General features: G+C 34.5%; 2 protein-coding genes across 6 annotated transcripts in view; both read left to right on the top strand.

Moving 5' to 3' along the window:
- The window catches only part of LOC107617862 (SWR1-complex protein 4), an 11776-nt gene extending 2766 nt beyond the window's left edge, over positions 1–9010 (top strand). For 4 of the 5 annotated variants that reach the window (XM_016319732.2, XM_016319733.2, XM_016319734.2 and 1 more), the window contains exons 5-19: positions 420–485; positions 4036–4095; positions 4191–4247; positions 4655–4784; positions 4960–5027; positions 5813–5905; positions 5997–6044; positions 6485–6658; positions 6877–6987; positions 7272–7367; positions 7472–7543; positions 7670–7703; positions 7785–7819; positions 7937–8024; positions 8582–9010. In XM_016319732.2, the coding sequence (XP_016175218.1) occupies positions 420–485; positions 4036–4095; positions 4191–4247; positions 4655–4784; positions 4960–5027; positions 5813–5905; positions 5997–6044; positions 6485–6658; positions 6877–6987; positions 7272–7367; positions 7472–7543; positions 7670–7703; positions 7785–7819; positions 7937–8017 (1125 nt within the window). In that variant the 3' untranslated portion in view covers positions 8018–8024; positions 8582–9010. Of the gene's footprint in view, positions 1–419; positions 486–4035; positions 4096–4190; positions 4248–4654; positions 4785–4959; positions 5028–5812; positions 5906–5996; positions 6045–6484; positions 6659–6876; positions 6988–7271; positions 7368–7471; positions 7544–7669; positions 7704–7784; positions 7820–7936; positions 8025–8221; positions 8478–8581 lie in introns of those variants that run through there. The other variant, XM_021112730.1, reaches the window with a different exon arrangement.
- On the top strand, positions 9524–13498 carry LOC107617863. Its single transcript, XM_016319737.2, has 5 exons — positions 9524–9872; positions 10446–10564; positions 12399–12587; positions 13052–13103; positions 13241–13498. Exons 1-5 carry the CDS (start codon positions 9558–9560, stop codon positions 13361–13363), a joined length of 798 nt encoding a protein of 265 aa, XP_016175223.2. The 5' UTR covers positions 9524–9557; the 3' UTR covers positions 13364–13498.

Genomic DNA, 13716 nt, shown 5'->3' with positions numbered 1-13716 from the left:
CAAATATTGGTCATGAAAGATATTTTTATTAGGAATTTGTACGTTCAAAATTTTTAAAATTCTGCTTTCTACCCTTATTACCTTCATCACCAATAACTTTCTCCTTATCAGTGGCAAAACTGGTGTTTAATGGCAAATGTGTTTGTCTCCTTATTAGTATCATAACACCCAAACAGATTACATGTGTTCATGTGCATCATTGTTTTGAGACAGTAACAAAGTAACAAACACATATATTTTGAGGAATTTAGTATTTTTTCATGTTTCTGATTCTATAAAGTAATGCTTGAGAATCTTCTGGGGAGAGAGAGAGGGGCCAATTTCCAAATGTGATTTGCTGTCAAGTTTAATCTTAAGGCATCTCTGACTAGCAGTTTTAAGTCATTATCTAACATCTGAGTTCTTTTTTCTATCTCCAGGTCGCTTGGCAGTGGCTTGGTTTCACCAGTTCTGCTCGTAAAGATAATCTTCATCTTTATCATTGGGTAAGTTCTTCTGCCACTGAAATTGCATTTATTCTGAGTATTTTTTTTAATTTTTTATTTAGAGAAGAAAAAAGAATTATATGAAACAGGATGAGGTCCATAATAGATACAAAATATGTCGCTCAAACCTAGCTGTTTACACTATGTAATAAGCATGCCAATCTTTTTGAATGTTGACTAAAGTAACACTGTAAATAAATAAATAGATCATAATAAGGAAGAAGACGGCGAATAGAGAGGGAGAGGGAGGGGGAGAAGGAGAGGGAGTTTTCTGATTATGATTAACTGAATTATAGCTGAACAGTTGGGTCACTACGCTTCTCCTAACTTACTGTGTTAGATCATGCTGAGCACAGGAGAAGCAACAAAAGTTACATTATTCTGAATGAAAATAATAGAAATAAAGGAATTATTAAAATCCCTATATTCTTTTATTACCAAATATACTACAGGACTGCAAAATTGTTGAATCTTTACACAAGTCAAAACATCTGAACAAGTGAGCAGAAACTGATGCAATTCCATATGGCAAATGATGCTGATGATTAGTTCTTGGACACCAAATTATCGAGTCCGAAACCCCTTAGCATCTTTGATTTACAGCAAACCTCCCAACTAACAATATGATCCCTTTAAGAGTCCCCAACCCTTGAAATATCTTGAGTTTCAGCAGCAAGAATACTTGTTAGAAGGTGAGAGAGATCGAAGAATTGGGGGAAAGAAAATGAATTAGTTGTATTGATTCAAACTCTAGCTGGTGGTATATATACAAGCACAAAACAGTAACTAAATTCTAACTAAATACAATTGCTCTAACTATAGTGAATAATCTAGCTATGCTGATATCTCCCCTCGAGGTGGAGCATAGATGCCATGTATGCCCAACTTGGCCATCAAAAACTTGAATTGAGGCGGAGGAGGTGCCTTTGTCAAAATATCTGCTACTTGGTGCTTGCTGGGGACGTGCATGAGCTTCAATGTACCAGATGCTACCTTCTCATGAATGAAATGGCAATCCATTTCTATATGCTTAGACCGCTCATGTAGAACAAGGTTAGTGACCATGTGAATCGCGGAAATATTGTCACAGAAAAGCATGGCTGAATCGAGATTGATGTGGAAAAACCTGAGCAATCCAAGCAGCCACACAATTTCACAAGATGCATTCGTGATAGCCCTGTATTCAGCTTCCGTGGAACTACTGGAGACTAGTGCTTGTTTGTTGCTCTTCCAAGACACTAATGAATCACTAAGGAAGGCACATTAACCAATTGTGGATCGCCTTGTATCGAGTCAGCTTCCCCAATCAGCGTCAGCGTAAACAGACAGGTTGAACTTGTTTGTTGCTGGAAATAAAATGCCTTGTGCCGGTGCCGACTTAAGATACCGAAGAATTTGGTGAACTACATTAAGATGGGGGACACGAGGGTCAGACATGAACTGTGCTAGTTTGGTGACAGCAAAAGCTACGTCCGGTCGGGAGATTGTTAGGTACATCAATCTGCCAATGAGTCTGCGATAGGCAGATGGGTTTGCCAAGGTCTCCCCTTCACCTGCGCGAAGCTTCAAATTTGCATCCATGAGAGAGGCAGCAGGCTTGCAACCCAAGAAATCGGTGTCCTCTAGTAGTGAAAGGGTGTATTGGATGCATGGCCTAATCTAAAATGCCAAAGGTCAAATTGACAGAAATTGACTTTAACAATGTCAGTAATTGGAATCGAAACTGGTGCAGTGATCTTGGAAGGTGGCTCAGGTTTCAGGATGTAAAGTCCATTGCTTAAGTCACCCTTCCCAATCTTCCTCAGTGAACTGGGGTCCTGGATGTCAAAGAAGTTGTGGCCAAATGTGATTGTGATTTGTGTGTTTCTTAGAAAAGAGGAAATTGATAGTAGATTAACAGAAAATTCAAGTACATATAGAACATTGTTCAATGTGATTTTAGGATTGATAATCATGGTACCTACATAATTTGCTGTGAAAACAGAATTATTTGGGAGGATTATTGAAAAATGTAGAGGTATGAAAATTGGAAAAGAGGTTCAAGTCACATGCTATGTGAATTGTCGCTCCATTGTCAAGGATCCAACAATTTTGAAGGCATTTGATTTCTTGAAAGTGATGAGAGGAGGACTATACCTGCAGGTGTGGCCATTTCAGTGGAATCAGCTGCTGGCAAATCTTGGATCTGCTGATTGCTGAGTAATACAATCAGTTGCTGTATCTGGTTCGGGTCCAGGTTTAGTGTGAACTTTGCCTCTGAGGCTGCAACATGATGAGCTGATGGTTTGGTGCCACGTCCTCTGCCATAACCAGGAGGAAAGCCATGGATCTTGTAGCATTTTTCCACTGTGTGGCCAAGCAATCCACAGTGGGAGCACATAGGCCTGTCCTCCTTCTGCTGCCCCCTGCCTCGTCCATAGAATTGTTGTTGAGGTTGATTATTCCTTACCAAGAACGCTACCTGATTTGAGGAGGAGCTAGTGCCAATTGACCTGTGCCTCTCTTCTTGAACTACGAGAGAGAGAACCTTGTTGATGGCTGGTAGGGATTCCATAAGCAGAATTTGAGCATGAATTTGTGCAAAAGATTTAGCAAGACCCATGAGAAAACAGTGTACGTATTCAGATTGAAGAAAGTCTTGCATTGAGCGGGCATCACTGCAGTTACACGGCACTGGACAATAGGAGCTGATCTCTTCCCATAGCATTTTGATCCTGGTGAAGTACTGAGACACGGTCATAGCACCTTGCTTTAGGTTCATGAGTTCCCTCTTTAGCTCGAAAATTCTAGGTCCGTTACCATGCTCGAACCTTTCTTTGAGGTCATGCCAAAGTTCCTCAGCCGAATCTGCATAAACGAGTGAGGTTGCAATTTTCCTTTGAAACCGAATTGAGGATCCAAGTGCTCACTACATCATTGACATATTGCCAATTTTCAAATTGCTCAGGATCTGCAGCTGGATCTGGCCTCGGAATTGTGCCGTTGATAAATCCAATCTTTCTCTTGGGGTTTAGGGCTTTCTTCATGGCGCGACTCCAAGAGTGGTAGTTTTCCTCAGTGAGTTGCTGAGTGACGAGGATCAAACCCGGTTGATCTGCCATGGAGAGTGCAAATGGATCCGTCATTTTAGGATCAATGAATCTTGGGGTAGTAAGATTTAGAACGTCTTCTCTAAACTCGTTGATCGGAGCTTCTTGCTTTCACTGCAGACAATCGCAAATCGGGGAAGCAATCAAACTCTCATCAAACTTTGTTGTGTGAGTTTATGAGAAGAGGAATGTTCTAGAAGAGAATGGAGTTTGCGAAAGAATGTTGTAGAAGGGAATGTCTTCTGATACTATGTTAGAAGGTGAGAGAGATCGAAGAATTGGGGGAAAGAAAATGAATTAGTTGTATTGATTCAAACTCTAGCTGGTGGTGTATATACAAGCACAGAACAGTAACTGAATTCTAACTAAATACAATTGCTCTAACTGACTGAGGGAGAGAGTGGAATGTTGGATAAACATGACTGAGCATGAAAGTTATAGTTATGTGTTTCTTATTGCAGGTCCGAGTTGTAAATGGTGTTCCACCAACTGGTGACTATTCTTTTGCCAAGTATAACAAGGTAAATATAGGTTCGGACTTCAAGCATTACCTTGATGCCTTCTCTCTCTCTCTGTGTTTACATGATTAAAGCTTATTTTACATACTGTGGTGCAGTCTGTTGACATTACAAGATACACAGATGAGGAATATGAGAAGTATTTGACAGATCCTGTAAGTATCATGTGAAAATTGCATTTTTGTTCAGTTACATAGAAACTTCGTCTATGAGTTTGCATATATGTCAATGACCACTTTTAATGCTTCAAGGAACAGAATTTCATTTCCAGAATTATTTTGAGCTTGTGGTCTCACCACTTGTATTGCAATAACCATTGGATATATATAAATTCGTGATCAAAATAGTTGGGCCTTAGCCCCGATGTCTAAAGTCTACCTGTGTTGCATTTGTTTCATTTACACTATTGTAATCTCATTTGTGAAGGTAATTTTTTAACTGCCACTATAATTCTGTGGTTTTGAAAGTTGAAACATGTGGACATTCTACAACTATCTTTATATCTATATCTGTTAAGAGGTGTTAATGTGTTGCTCTCCTCCATCATATTATATCTTTGTAGAGGTGGACCAAGGAAGAGACAGATCAGCTGTTTGACTTGTGCGAACAATTTGATCTCCGATTCATTGTCATAGCTGATAGGTTCCCATCATCTCGGACTCTAGAAGAATTGAAGGATCGATATTATAGTGGTATGTATATTCACTTAACTAATATTATCTGTTGCTTTCTGATAATTTATCTTCTTTTTGGTTCACACACTGGAGTTTTGGTTGTTTAGTATAGAGATTAGTAGATTATAACATAAAGCGATTAAATGAAACATTTAAATTTGATTTTGGTATGTTATTTCGCCTGGCTTTGTAGTATCACGGGCTTTATTAATTGCTAGGAATCCATCTTCTGTGGATATTGCAGCACATCCTCTTCTTAAGGTATGGCAAAACTTATGAATAATTTAGCAGTGTTGCAGTAAAGACATTCTCTTTTAAAGAACATGAAATAAAATGTACCACCATGCCTCCTATTCCATATGCACTGTAATTTTTATTGAATGTTTGTATTATTGTAATTAATAAAAATATTAACTAACATATCTTAACACTTTTACCTTTATAGCATGATATTTATCAATAGTATATGTTTACTACTTTACTTGTATCATGTATGCTTTGAATCATAATTTCTCTAAATTGTGATGTGATTCTCACAATTCAATACTATTCCAGAGTATTTCATTTTGTTTTGACTTCTATACTTTTCTTTCTTTTGTCATGTTTCACTATCTATTGTTTTTCTCCTTTTCTTTTTCACATGTCTATGTCTATTTTGTTTTGTTTTAGTGTTGGATTATAAAACTTGTGCAGTTACTATTCTTTTGGTCTCTTATATTGGTGACTATTGTTGTGAGTTGTGATTTGGATCTAGGCATATTGGAAGTATATAGTTCCCTTTATAAGTTCTGCTGAGATATTTGACTTCAAAATACTAATACATCAGTTCATGGATAATGATTCTATACTGATTTGTGAACTACCAGTTTGGAGGTTTGGGCTGTTTGGCCTACTAATGGAATAGTCCTGGCTAATCCGGTCCTACTGGCCATTTCAGATCTGCTTTTTAAACACAGCTTTAACATTCCAATTTGGCTGTTTATAAAGAGAATGAGGTTTTAGATGCATTATGTAATGAGTATTCTTATTCTTGTTCCTCAATGTAGGAACCATATAATATTTCACGTGATGTGGAGAGGAAACGAGCAATGTCCCTGGTCCTCTCTCAAACAAGGCAACAAGAGCAAAGAGATGAAGAGGTTTTATATTATTGATTTCCTACGGTTATTGCTTCATGGCTAATGAAGTTAATTTAGTTATCTGTCTATCTGTTGCTATTATTTTATGCAGGTTCTTGCTGAAGCAAAAAGAATAGCTCAGTCACGCATACCTGCTAAGGTAAATTTTTAAAATTGGTTGTCTGTGACATCTGTAATTATAAGACGATACCAGAACTTGCTATCAAGAATTAATCGTATGTTCCAATCATTATGGTCTTGTGATTAATTGTTTCTGAAATCCTGACCATGAACTTCAAATAATTGGTAATATTTTAATTGGCATATTTATGTATCAAACAAATATCTATGGTGACTGGTTCTTTTTGGGGATCTGCGAACCAAGTTAGAGCTGGAAACAAATGTAATTTGTATCATTTATACCAACAATAAATTATCGCGAGCGATGGCTGATGGTTTAGCTGTTCTGTGTTTGTTATTATGTAATTGAGCCATTGAGGCTACTAAATTCATTGAAATTTCCAAGTGTCACTCGCATGCTGTACATGCATCTGTGCCTTTAATTAATGATATCAAGCGTCTCATTCTTCATCTATTTAGGTTTCTCAAGAATCTGAGATGGCTGTTGCTCCAAATGCTGGTGTAGAAGTTACTGAGAGGACTATCCCGGGTGAAACTGTGTCTCCACCTCCATCGAATGCGCAACATCCACTGATACCTGTGCCGCCTCCATTGTCAACCGAGAATGCATCAACTCTGGCTTCTCTTCGCATTGTAAGTTAAAAAAAAAGTTTCCATTCGCATATCATCTGTCTCTTTCTCTTCACTGTTGTCTACTTAAACCAGCTCTGTTTTCCCTTTCCTCTCCTTGGACCCCTGAAAAATGGTAGAATATACAGGATTCTTTTACTCAGGTTTATGAAATTTGTCCTAGTATTGATCCAGTGATTCAAATAATGTTTGTGTGTAATCTAATAGTAAGAATATTTCAGCTTCGTGTATATCTGAGGACCTATGCACTTGAGCAAATGTTGCAAGCTGCAAGCTCAACTGCTGGATTGCGAACTATCAAACGGGTTGAACAAACTTTGCAAGACCTTGGGGTTTGTCCATACACCCTGGACTTTAATCCTGTTGATATATTCCCTTTTTTTTTAATCTTCAGTGCTGGCGTGTAGTAGTTGCTGTTATTTTTGACAATGTAAGAAACACTTGTATTCTTTACTCAGGAGAGAGAATGATTTACAATTATTAAATTCGTGACTGTTTTCAACAGCAGGGCTGTAGATTACCTAAACTCTTACAAAGCCCAATCATATATGTAACAAAAATGCTCATTCTTTGTGATGCCTTTATTTCCTCTAATTTGTTTTCACTTTGGCTGAAGGTCAATTTGAAACCAAGGGTTCCAACAAAAGCCGTTTGTGCTGAACATCTTGAACTAAGGAAAGAAATACTAACTTTGTTGAATCTTCAAAAGCAGGTATATAGTATTCTGTCGAAAGTAAATTTTCTATATGGAATGCATTAATTTATTTTATGCTTACTTTTGAATTACTTGTTATGAATTAATGATATTTGTTTCAGCTGCAATATAAGGAGGCTGAAGGTTTACCTTTTCGTGAAGGGTCCTTCACTGAAACACCAGGAACACCAAAGGTAGGATCTAGTTTCATTTGGTCTTTGTGACTACTTATCAATGTTTTTATTCTCCAAGCATGCTATTCTTTTTTCGTAAGTTTGTGATTCTGAAACGACTGATAGCATTTTCATAATGGTGAGCAGGATAGAACATTTGTTCCTGACTCAAGTTTCGGAGGTAATGAACTATGCACCTGCAACCTGATTTATCTATTGCTTGGAATTTTATCTACCTTCTATTAAAACGTGCATGTTTCAGTGGAGAGGACTGGCAAAAGGGACCAAAAGCGCAAGGTGCGTGACTATATATTAGTTTCGTTCAATTATTCTTCCCTCTGCTGCTTTTTCTTACTTATTTTTGGGCAATTTCATCGTACATTTCTATTGATCTCGGAAATTTTGTAAGTTTAGGCACCTGGAAGGCTTTCAGAAGCACCATCATCGCCAGCCCAGTCTAAAAGACCCAGAAAATTAAAGGCCTCTGATTTTTAGTTTTCTGGTAAGATCTTCAGTTTATGCCAGAAAACAAAACTTGGTCACTATTCTTCTATAATGCATATATCCACTAATTACTTATTTTTTATGTTATTTTAATTTCTATGTTATTTTAACTTGGTGTTTGATGCACCATGCAATCAAATGGTGTAAATTTCATAGTGCAACTTAAAACCTTATTATTTGTTATGTACCTTTCAGTTTATATCATTTATACATCTTAACTCGAGTGCATTGAAGGTATTGCCGGTATATTAATATCTGATGTGCTTCAACATTATTATGGTACTTGTTATTTTATCTTATTTTAAATTTACTAGAAAGTATTGCCCGTTATTTTTTTGCAAAAGCAGTGTTGGTTGCTGAATCAATTAAATGGCATGACCTACTCACTCATCCAATTCTCAATTATGTTTGACCCATTTTGGCAGATAAATTTAAATAAATGATCTGGCTTTCTACATTCCTTTTCTTTTTCCTTTTGCTTGTTTGGACCACCACTACGAATCTTATTAGTGCTTTATATTTACTATATGAACTTTTTTTCTTGTTAATCTTCAGATGGCGACTGGAAGAGATTTTTCGATCTGTAACACTAGTTTAGACAAACTGATTTCTTTTATGGTGGTATTTATCGCAAAATGGAACATGGAAGTCCAATGGAACTGGCATCTTCACCATGTATGGGTAGTTGGTAGTTGCTTCTGATCAGACAAGCTCCCTGTTAGGATGTTAGGATTATATGTAATTAAATTTAGGTTTTGTGAATTCTAGTTATTTGTAGATAGTTTATGTTAATATTTCAGGTTGAAACTTGTTCATTTGCCTGATAGGAATATAGGATGTAGGATTTGCCATGCTTGGATGTAAAATCATGTTTTTTCTTTTACAACTATTATCCACTTGAAAAAGAGTATATTAAGCTTTCTTAATATTGCCCCCCACCCCTCCCAATCTGGCAGGTTAATATTAATTCGTCGCAGATCAAAGCTTCATTTAAGAGTTTGTTGTTGGCCATTGGGTTGTTGCATGCACAAGGCGGGATTCGAATTCCCATCATTTGTTTAAGTAGACTAATTAGCTAATATCTAGATCAATTCAAGTTGTTTATTGTGTTATGTTTTTTAAATAATGTGTACTAGTAGGGCAAACTAGTAGAAGCACAACAATTAGTATAAGGGAAATAAAAGGAGGCAATCAAATCCAACAATTTGAGTTGGGTTTCAAGATTGTTTTGATTTTGATTCATATTCATTGTCAAGTCTATTTAAAACAAAGAATTACAGCAGGATCAAAAAATTGAAAAAAAAAAAAAAACCCAAAACAAAAGAAGAAATACTAGAGAAGAGATTTGGCTTCTTAGAGAAACATGGATAGATAATAGATCTACGATTTGTCTCTTTGGAAGCCATAATATTCCCGTATTTATTGTATTTCTTAAAAGCAAAATAGGAAAATATATTTGTGGTCACCAAAAAGACATTTAATAGAAGAAAATTCAAGAGTCCTTTGTTCTCTTCAATCCGAAACATTAAAGATGCAATACCTTGTTGCATCTGGTTCCTCTTCTTATCTTTTAGGTTATAATATTAGTAGTAGAATCCACTCCCGTAATTATCCTCTCCGTAAAGTGTGCACTGCAACAAGAACAGGTAGCCGTCTTATTAAGGGTAGGTGTGAGTGTGCTCTTAAACGTGAGAGCCAAACATGGCCTTCGCCTTCGGTGGCAGTTGCACTGTTTGGCACAGGCTTCTTCCTTGGTCCCCTTCTCGATGGTCTTCACTCAAGGGTCAATCTTGTTGTGTACCAAGCAGGCTCCATTAATATAGGTCCACTACACACTAATATCTGGGTGGGTTCCCTCTTACAATTTTCTCTATATCTTTGTTATCTAATTATATTCGTTTACTTATTTTATTTATATTTACCATTCAAGCCATTGATGTAAAATTTAATTATATTTGTTGATCAGACAATAGATTAAATAAGTTTAGTTTTAATGTATCGACAGACTAAATTCAATCACACCATTCACTCGATCAATATAAAGGCAAATTATTTTTGTTGACATAATATATTACATAATGAATGTAGGTATAAAATTGCCTTACACCATAGCATACAAAAAATTTCAATAATTTTTATATGAATTTAACTTTTATACACCTAGTGTAGTATAGATATGTTTTTGAATTTAATTTTGACTGTAAATAATTTTACATATGTATTCAATTACATATTATCATGTCAGTCAAAATAACAATTTTTTATATTTACTTTGTGAATGGTCATCTAAATAAACGGTATGTAATTTGACTATGGTGTAAAACATTTATACTGTCAATACAACATTAAAATTAAACTTGATGTTTTTATTAGCTCTAGTATTTGTGACCTGATAAAATATCATAAAATTAATTAATAGGTTCCTTTCTTACTGGGGACTTTTTACTGCACCGTTGGTTTGATTCAACTCTGCATAGACGAGAAGGTGTTGAACAAGGTTCAAGAGGGAAGCTTGCCTAAGACAATTACCTCATTCATGTAAGTACATACCACCCTTCTTTGTATATACCCTATCCCTCGTACTTACAATAAATACAAATAATTTTTCAAATAATAATTAATTACATTGCACAAATGATAAATCACACATGATGTGGTCAACATGATTTTCAATTGCAGTCTCTCACCAGATAGCAATTGAAGCAACCTTAGCAATGCTGATGTGATTCCACTCTACTACCGTCTACTGTCACCTGATCTGTTAATCACAATATCTTATTTGAAATTAATTTATGTCATTTAATTAGTGTATACCAAATTTTATATTGGCCATAGTAAAAAAAGTATCCATATCAAATAGCTGTTCCAAAGTAACAACATTTAACTATAAGTCCAGCTACATATTCAAGTGTTTTTGGCAACCAAGTCTAACCAAGTTGGCCCAAACTTAACAAAAAAAAAAAACTACTTTTATCACACCAGCATGTACACACATGCGTTTTAATAACGCAAAACATATCATTTTTCGTCTTCTTCCTCTCCTCTTCCTCCTCTTTTTCTTCGCCCACGTAGATTTTTCTTCTCTTTCGTTATCGTCATAACTAACAATTGCTAATATCTTTATTGGTTTTGATCTTCTCTGGTGTTATCATTAAATAATTTTGGTTTATTTTTTAGTTTATTTCAATTCATTTGTGAATTAATTGAAATTCATTTGATGCTGCTAATAAGTATTGATCAAATTTTTTATTCCTTAAGTAATTTCGATTTATTTTTTAGTTTAATTAAGGTTCATTTGAATCCGTTCACTTGATGCTGTTGATAAGTATTGACCAATTTTTTATTCCTTAAGTAATTTCGATTCATTTCTTAGTTTAATTGAGATTCATTTGGATCCATAAATGAATTTGATGTATTTGTGTTAATTGAGGTTTACTTGATACTACTGATAAGTATTGGCCAAATTTTTTAGCAAAGAAGAATAAAATTATTCGTTATCACTTTATTCAATTGCATTAGATTCCACTCTATTCCATTCAATTAGTTCAGATTTAAACAAGCAGTAAAAAAACTCAATCATCAATAAAAACACATCAAATTCATTTTTGGATCCAAATGAACCTCAACTAAATTAAAAAATGAACCGAAATTACTTAAAGAATAAAAAATTTGGTCAATACTTATCAGTAGCATCAAGTAAACCTCAATTAGTATTTTTTTCAGATTAGTTATTAGTTCAGATTTGAACAAATAGTAAAAAAGACTCAATCATTAACAAAAACACATTGAATTCATTTTTGGATTCAAATGAACCTCAATTAAACTAAAAAATGAACCGAAATTATTTAAAGAATAAAAAATTTGGTCAATATTTATCAGCAGCATCAAGTAAACTTCAATTAACACACAAATTAACTGAAATAAATTAAGAAATGAACCGAAATTATTTAATGATGACATCAGAGAAAATCAGAACTAATAAAGATGTTTGCAAAATGTTGGTGTTATTGGTGATGACGATAACGAAAAAGAAGAAGACGCAACACTGGAGGAGGAGAAGGAGAAGGAAACAGAAAAGGAGAAGGAGAAGGAGAATGAAAAGGAGGCGCGTGATTTAAAAAGTTGTTATAACAACTTGGTTAGACTTGATTAAGTATTTTGCTTGCATGTAGAGTTTTATTGTTTAACTATTCACATCAAAATTACACTAATAGATGTAAATGTAGGACAAAAGTTTGGTTAGGAAATAACAAAGATTTACTAAATTAATCAATCATTTTAAAACTTAAAAGGTTAGAATTAAACCAATTTTAGAAATCGAAATGAGCGTTACTTGAAATAAGGAATTATCAACACTTAGCAAAACTTGTAGATTTCTGGTGCTGTTTATAGAACTGAGTGCTGAAGTTTACAAAGCTGGAGTAGCTGACAACATTGAAGCCTACATATTATTTGCTGCTGCAGAGTTCATATGGTTTTTTCTTGATAGAACATGGCAAGGCTTCACCTTAGCATGCATTGTTGGTCTTGCATGTCCACTTGCCGAAATACCAATAATGAAGTAAAGCTTTTTGACTCTTTCCGTTTCCTCTATATGATGAATCTAGAGAAATTTTTAGTTGTTCTTGTAGAGACATGTCTCTTGTTGTCACATCTAATAAGACATGTCATTTTAGACAAGAGTTTGAGTCAATGGTGGGTGATATATTTAAAAAATAAGTGAAATATTTAAATTATCGGCTAAAGATTATGCATTGACAAAATTACTCATGAAAGAACATAAATTCGTTAGATATAATCCAAATGACTTAGAAGATAAAAATATAACCAAATGCGAGTATTTAAATTTTTGTTCTTTCATAGGTAATTTGTTCCCAACATAATCTTTTATAGATAATTTTGATACTTTGTTAGATTTACATGATGTAACATAACATCAACAACTAAGAATTTCTCCGTCCATGACCAAGTGAAATATTGTCTATTAATAACTAATGGATGCATAACTTTTGCTTGTTTCATCAGGCTCTTCAACCTTTGGTACTACCCTCAAGCCAATATTGAAATCTTTGGCCAGGTTGTTCATGTTACCTCAAGTTTCCGCTTGTCAAGCTATTAATAATTTCTCATTATGCATGCCAACAATATTTATTTTTTTTGTCATAAAGATTAAAGAGTTCTAACAAAAAAGAATACTATGGATTCTAAATGCAGGGACTAGTTACTTGGACACTAACTTGCTACTTTGTGTATACGCCATTCTTAATCAATTTGTCACGGTGGCTGAGAACAGTTTATGCTACTCAAACAGAGGACTTTACCTCAAACAACATGTGATGCATGTGGTTCGGTTGTCTATTATATTATTGTACTATACTAATACTAATTACTTACTCCCTCAGTCTATTAATACAGCTCACTTTGTATCTAAAATTTTGTCCTTAGTATATATATAAAGAATAATGCTACACACGTCTAAGTATATATATAAAAGTGAATTTAAACATATCAATCGATTTATATATGAATAATACTATACATTTAACTCTTTTTATGAATCAAGTCCTACTAAATTAATTTAATATCAACAAAAATTAGTTATGAATAACATTATTTTAAATTTTATTATTTAATTTAGTTAGACTTGGTTCATAAAAAAATTTAAATGTGTAATATTACTCATATAAATC

The sequence above is a fragment of the Arachis ipaensis genome, chromosome B09 (genome assembly GCF_000816755.2).
Source record: "Arachis ipaensis cultivar K30076 chromosome B09, Araip1.1, whole genome shotgun sequence".
NCBI lineage: Eukaryota > Viridiplantae > Streptophyta > Magnoliopsida > Fabales > Fabaceae > Arachis > Arachis ipaensis.
The sequence above is the reverse complement of the archived record's forward strand: the minus strand, read 5'-3'. Positions and strand labels throughout refer to the sequence as shown.